Source organism: Apteryx rowi, unplaced genomic scaffold, assembly GCF_003343035.1.
Source record: "Apteryx rowi isolate R43461 unplaced genomic scaffold, aptRow1 scaffold_381, whole genome shotgun sequence".
Taxonomy (NCBI): Eukaryota; Metazoa; Chordata; class Aves; order Apterygiformes; family Apterygidae; genus Apteryx; species Apteryx rowi.
The window spans coordinates 129,728-136,598 of record NW_020450319.1 but is presented as its reverse complement, the minus strand read 5'-3'; the positions used below and the strand labels follow the sequence as shown (position 1 = coordinate 136,598).

Here is a 6,871-nt window from a genome sequence, read left to right as displayed (position 1 = left end):
GCCGAGCACCGCCGAGCACCGCCGCCCTCCGCGATGACCGTGAAGGCCGCGGGCCCCGCGCTGAGCTACGCCAAGATGAGGGGGATGGTGGCGATACTCATCGGTGAGCGGCGGGCAAGGGGCGACCGGCCTCCCCGGACCGGCTTGTCGGAGGATGCTGGGGTTTCCGTCGAGGGGGGGTTGGTTTTTTGGGGTTTTATTTTTTGGGGGTTTTTTGTTTTTTTTTTGTTGTCAGAATAGCCTGACTCGAGTTGGTCCTAACGCTTTTACCAGCGGCTAAACGATTTTTTCCCCTCATGTCTTTATTTTTAGCTTTCATGAAGCAGAGAAGAATGGGGCTGAACGACTTCATTCAGAAGATAGCCACCAACTCCTATGCATGCAAGCAGTAAGTATCAAAAATTTTGGCCGAATTTCACTAGCAGATATCGCTATATATTGTGAGACCTAGCAACGAAATGTTTGTTTACTGTAATATCTCCAGCATGACTATTACAGAAGAGGTAATTGCTTTTCTTAAGGTATTACTTCATAACAAATCTTCATGGGCTGGGTTTGGGACAAATCAGTTGGACTAGATTTCTAGAGCCCGGTCCCTAATCTGAGCTGTACTTACAGTATAAAAAAATTTTGCTGTATGGTGGAATTTACCTTCTCCAGATTCATTTTACCACTTAAGTCGAATAGGTTGTTTCAGTTGCGTTCTGTAATACTCCAAACTGAAAGGCATTTTTCGCAACTGAAATTCATTTTTCGCAAGTGCGATACTTGCTTGCCCTCTAGTGGGAAGATCTGCGCGTCTGAAGGTTACGGTAACTGTTCTAATAATGGGTGCTCTTATCCTTGCAGCCCTGAAGTTCAGTCTATCTTGAAAATCTCCCAGCCTCAAGAGCCTGAACTTATGAATGCTAATCCTTCTCCTCCGGTAAGTAGATTTTACCGTGTGAAGCATTTTTAGAATGAACCAGTAGTAGAAACATGATTAAATTGGCATCACGAGGGCTACTTTAGCTCACCTCATAGTGCACATATGTGAAAAAAGAAGCAATTATTTTCCCCCATACTGAGAAGAATACTTAAAAAATAAGTTTAATTAGTTGTAACTTCATTATGGAATGTGACTAAGAGCTCAACAAAATCTTTAAAATAAACTCTATCGCTGTTACGTTCTTCTTAGGTAGTACAAAACAGTTTAATGCAACTGGCAGAGGTCTAGATTACATTTTTAGTGGTTGGAGTGTTCTCATATTCACTTTCAAGATCACTTGATTTATGTTTAAAAAAGAAGACCTATGGTCAAGACTCTCAATACCAAGCTGTTTTAGTAATTGTAGTGGTTTTTGTCTGCTTGCTTTTCTAGCCCAGTCCTTCACAGCAGATCAATCTTGGTCCATCATCCAACCCGCATGCCAAACCATCAGACTTTCATTTCTTAAAAGTGATCGGAAAAGGCAGCTTTGGGAAGGTAAACCTCTTTATTTTTTTGCTGTAATTTAAATACTCTTCAGCTCTTGTACGTAATGCTTGAGGATTGGGTTTGTACTGGCTTTGGTAAATGAAATTTAAAACATTTAAAATGGAGCCAAAGCCTGCCCTACTCCCCAGCACCTGGCTCCCTTTGTAGCTGTGAGGTGTTTGCCCTGGGGTGGTCAGCAGAGCAGGGTGCCTGTTTAAGGAAACGGTCACAAAAGAGCGAGGGAGCATGAAAGCAGTGGTGCTTATTCAGGTTGGAAGAATATATGATTTCCTTTTGGAAGAGAAAGAAACAAGGCAAATAAACCTCCTCCTAGATTTATCTGCAAGGGTGGTAATAGTGCCAGGCATTACCAGCAAAGTGTTTGCACACTCAACCAAAGGGCCCTAGTGGGGCTCAGCAGTTAACATCAAGGATTGCTTCCAGTTGTGTTTACAATTTGTCCTGTATTTCAGTGTTATTCAGTTGTGTGATTTTAACCTCTTTCAGGTTCTCCTTGCACGACATAAGGCAGAAGAACAATTCTATGCTGTTAAAGTCCTGCAGAAAAAAGCAATCCTGAAAAAGAAGGAGGTAAGCTGTTCCTGAGTGATGCTGTTGTGATGTCCATGAAATACATTTTTACTGCTGTTGGTAAGCAAATATTATCACTAAACATTGATTTCTTACGTTTTCAGGAGAAACACATTATGTCAGAGCGCAATGTCCTGCTGAAGAATGTGAAACACCCCTTCCTGGTTGGGCTTCACTTTTCCTTCCAAACGGCAGACAAGTTGTATTTTGTCCTAGACTACATCAATGGTGGAGAGGTAAGCATCAAAAAAATGAGGTAATATTTCCTATAATGTGCACATGATGGTAGTGTAGACTCTTTCTCCCTGCCTTTTAAATAAAGAGTTCCAAGGGGAAAAGTCATGGGGGAAAAGTTATTAGAGTTGCCATCTCCAGCCTGCCAAGTTTTGAACTACCAAAGGATCAGTAGGCCACTTCCTGCTATTGTTCTCTCTAGCTATATATGTTGAGTCTAATTAAATGCATTGTTAACAGGCTTTGACGCCATTTACAGAACTTTGTTCTTTCTGTCTCCTGTAGTTGTTTTACCATCTCCAGCGGGAACGTTGCTTCCTGGAACCGAGAGCCCGTTTTTATGCTGCTGAAATAGCCAGTGCACTGGGCTACCTCCACTCCCTGAACATAGTTTATCGGTAAGCAATGTCATTCAGTTTGTCAAACTAAAATACCCACATACTTTGTTTAATGTGCATTTCTTAAAAGCAATTCTGAGCTAAAACTATTCTCTGCAACTTAATGAAGTTATGGGAACAGTTACACCTAAAATATTCTCACTGTAGCTCTTCTAACATTTGTGTTCTTTCATCTGTTGCCACAGTGACTTGAAGCCAGAGAATATCCTGCTTGACTCTCAGGGACACATTGTCTTGACCGACTTTGGACTCTGCAAGGAGAACATAGAGCACAATGGCACGACCTCCACCTTCTGTGGCACACCGGAGGTACGCTCAGCTCTAGGCACACACAGCGGTAACGAGCCTTGCCCTCCCTTGCCCTCATTAGCGAAAACTGCCGTTTCCAGTGTAGATTTACAGCAGGTTAGACCAGGGGGAGGTATTATGGGTCTCAGTGTCAGACTGCTGGTGAAGACGTGTAGGACACACACAGAACAGGAAGAGTGGGAGAGAACAGCTTTCAAGCTGTCTCCCTGCTTATGAAGAACATAAAGCTTGCCAGCAGCTTAGATACTGCTCTTGTCCAGTTAGTGTCCCCTTTAATTCAAGAACATAAGGGCTTTCCTAATTATAAAGATCCTTCTGGCTAACAGGGCTCTCTTCCTTCTCTTACAGTATCTTGCTCCTGAAGTTCTTCACAAGCAGCCCTATGACAGGACTGTTGACTGGTGGTGCCTTGGAGCAGTTTTATATGAAATGCTTTATGGCCTGGTAAGTAATGAATAGCCCTGGTGGCAGATCAAACTACCTTCCTCTTGCTTGTTGTGCCATCAGGAAACGTGCCCACATGTCAACCTTACTAACTTCGCTCTCTCCTCTGCCTTTCCCACAGCCGCCTTTCTACAGCAGAAACACAGCAGAAATGTACGATAATATCTTGAACAAACCGTTGCAGTTGAAGCCAAATATTACCAACTCTGCTAGGCATCTCCTGGAAGGCCTTTTGCAAAAGGATAGGACGAAGAGGCTTGGTGCCAAGGAGGACTTTGTAAGTGCAAACTGTCCAGTTCCTGTACACAGCACAGGAGGATGACATATTACTTATATTAAAGTGCTCTGTTCTGTATTAATCTATTTTTCTGTCCATAACAGATGGAGATTAAGAATCACATCTTCTTCTCCCCAATTAACTGGGATGATCTTATAAATAAGAAGATTACACCCCCTTTTAACCCAAATGTGGTATGTATCACTTCTAATTATGGAATGTATGAAGAGTGTCTTTTCTCCCCTTGTCTTTGTGGGGTGCCCAGGAGCCAAAGGGAACTGGCCATTTGCTGTGTTTAAGGAATACAGTTTTTTCTTTCCTTGTTGCTCTCCGGACAAGGTTAAAATAAGCAGTAGCTGACTCTTTGTTGATGGATAGTCTAAATTTAGCTGTTCTTTTGGCCTCACACAAATGCTTCATTTGCATGGCTATTTTAAAATAATCCCTGCCACCCCCATTTTTCCAAAGTGGAGAAGAGGTGTGGAAATTAAATGGCTTCCCAAGCCTAGAGTTACATTTGGCTTGTCAAACCTAACATGCAAGGACAGGGGTCTGTTGCGGAGGTTGCTCTCTTCTACTTTCTGAGCGCTTTTTAAAACTACATATAACAACTTGCTCAAAGTCCTCCCCTGTAAACTACTGCATGGGAGAGTGACGTGTTTGCATTTGGCTTTTGTTGCATGAGCTTAGTTGGACGGTAGCATATTAAATTGAATTGTCTTGTTTTTAGTGAGACAATATGCAGCAGGATACAAAAAAGGCCAAACTATAACTGGCAAAGGCTGTTAAATAGGGAGCCCGAGGTGATAACACAGAGTCTCCACACAAGGGTTCTTGTCCCCATTTTGAATTGAACTGTGAACTCGTGCAAGTTAGGCAGATTTGGTCTAAATATTGTCTTCTCCACTTGTTCCACAGAGTGGCCCCAGTGACCTGCGACACTTCGATCCTGAGTTTACGGATGAGCCAGTCCCCAACTCCATTGGCCAGTCTCCAGACAGCATCCTCATTACTGCCAGTGTCAAAGAAGCTGCTGAGGCTTTTTTGGGCTTCTCGTATGCTCCACCCATGGACTCTTTCTTGTGAACACTTTGTGTTTTTTTTTTCTTTTTTTAATAATAATAACTATTATTTTTTTATTTTTGTTTGGCCTTCTGGTTGAACTGCCGGTTGGCCAGTCATCTTGAAACAGAATTTGCACATTTCCACCATGGCAGCTTTGCAGCCTTAATTTCAACTACATTGTTTGCTGGAAGCTTTTTTTGAAGAGGACATCACTCCCTAAATGAGCTTCACAGGCTTTTCATTTCCATTTGTTCTCCCCCCAAAGTGGTGCTGTCTCCTTGGGAAAGAAAAACAAACAGAAGTGACTGCTGCCATAGACTGCTATGGCAGATTGTAGGAGTAAGAACAAGCTGTTTTGAAATCATGTTCTGAAAAGCCTTGCCTGAAGATCTATCCAAATGTGATAAGGATTTATGAAATGTGCCTTTTTCTGATGAGATCTTGTTAGCTCCAAAGCTTTCCCTGTTGCAGAGTGTGTCTCTCATTTCATTTATGTGGGTTTACTATGTGAACAAATGGTATGTGTGTGGTCTGCTTACTACAGATGGATGTAGCTTAAAGCATCAATGTGACACTTGCAGGATACCACAATGTGGGGCATTGTTTGTTTCTTCCATATTTGGAAGATAAATTAAGCGTAATTTTGAATTTTTTTTTTAATCTATACAGTCAACTAAAATTAGTGAAATGGGCTCACAATTACTTGTATCCAAATGCTTGAAGAAAGCATTGCTGCTATGAAAAAAGATTTATATTTTTAGAAAGGGTTTTTATGGACCAAAATGCCCCAGCTGCAGTCGGTCAAAGCTGTTGGTCTTTTTTTTTTTTTTTTTTTTTTAGTTTAAAAGATGTCATCTGTAAAATGGGCATTATTTATGTTTTGGGGTTTTGGGAGTTTTTCATTCCTGATTGTATGTATTGTAAAAAAATATCTGTACATTCAGTTGTAACTCTAGATGTATATTTAAACTTACAGACTTACTTGTAATGTATACCATCATTGTAATGTAATATAATTAACATGGTTATATGTATCATATTTTTTTGTGACCAAACCCATTGGTTTGCAGTAAAATCTTGAAAAATATTTCCATAAACTGTGTCATTTTTCATTTAAAAACATTTTTCATTTAGCCTTTTTTCCATGAAAAGTTTCAGCCAGCATTTTCAGAGAAAATGCCTGTGTAATTTTACTTAGGTAGGTGATCATTATTCTATCGAGACACACCCACACATGTCCTAATGCAGATACACCTTGCCAGAATACTTGGTTTTCCAAATGTGAATGTCAGGGTGGGTGTATGCTCTTCTATACAGTAGAATAGTGTTCCCACTTCCTTAAAGTGGGTTTCTCTACCTCTAACGAAACAATGGTACTGCTCTCTGGTGTAGACAAAACATAATTACAGTTGCAGAATCAAGTCCTTAAGTCAGCTATTGTATAACGAAGACTTGAGCAATTTTACAGCTATGCTGCAGGCATATGATAAAAGCAGGTTTTCATGAGGCTGACGGAAACCACTTGCCCCTGTTCGTCCTGGAGCACAGGCCATTGCTATAGCTGTTGCAGCAACGGTAGTGTGCTGCATCCTGAATTTCTAGTGGTAACAACATTTGTAACGGGAAGGCAGATTTCACCAACTGATAATATACTTACTTGGATAGGGTACACGCTTGTCTAAAATCAAGCTGTTAAACCTAAGTTTTTATTACTGAATACTGCTGAGTAAGTAGCCTGTAAGAGGGACTTGGGATCAACTTTTGGCCAGGAATTAAAACATCCACTTCTTTTGGAGGTGATCCCACACTTTTTTTTTTTTCCCTGCATGGTGATGGATGGTTTCTTTCTGTGAAGGACTGAGCATCTTATTTACAGCTCCCACCACCCATTAGTTAGTGCAGTTGGTGGTCTCAGCAATTTGGAGAATCAGAATGATAATTTGTTCAGAAAAACCTGGACAGAGAATCAGCTGCAACTCAGGCCACTGCAATGAGTGTAAGTCAAGTTCTTTTATGGACTATTTTTCTGTTCATTGTATTTCTGAGATACAAGCATGCAGTAACTTCCCATCTTTTATTATCTGTTGGAGATATGAA

At 41.1% G+C, this 6,871-nt stretch overlaps 1 protein-coding gene across 4 annotated transcripts in view; it reads left to right on the top strand.

Moving 5' to 3' along the window:
• The window catches only part of SGK1 (serum/glucocorticoid regulated kinase 1), a 9,064-nt gene extending 3,203 nt beyond the window's left edge, over positions 1-5,861 (top strand). For 3 of the 4 annotated variants that reach the window (XM_026074225.1, XM_026074227.1, XM_026074226.1), the window contains exons 2-12: positions 313-388; positions 850-925; positions 1,361-1,465; positions 1,964-2,047; positions 2,152-2,283; positions 2,567-2,679; positions 2,865-2,988; positions 3,337-3,432; positions 3,554-3,709; positions 3,814-3,903; positions 4,628-5,861. In XM_026074225.1, coding sequence (XP_025930010.1) covers positions 313-388; positions 850-925; positions 1,361-1,465; positions 1,964-2,047; positions 2,152-2,283; positions 2,567-2,679; positions 2,865-2,988; positions 3,337-3,432; positions 3,554-3,709; positions 3,814-3,903; positions 4,628-4,795 — 1,220 coding nt within the window. In that variant the 3' untranslated portion in view covers positions 4,796-5,861. Of the gene's footprint in view, positions 1-6; positions 104-312; positions 389-849; positions 926-1,360; positions 1,466-1,963; positions 2,048-2,151; positions 2,284-2,566; positions 2,680-2,864; positions 2,989-3,336; positions 3,433-3,553; positions 3,710-3,813; positions 3,904-4,627 lie in introns of those variants that run through there. The other variant, XM_026074224.1, reaches the window with a different exon arrangement.
• The last annotated feature ends 1,010 nt before the right edge of the window (positions 5,862-6,871 follow it).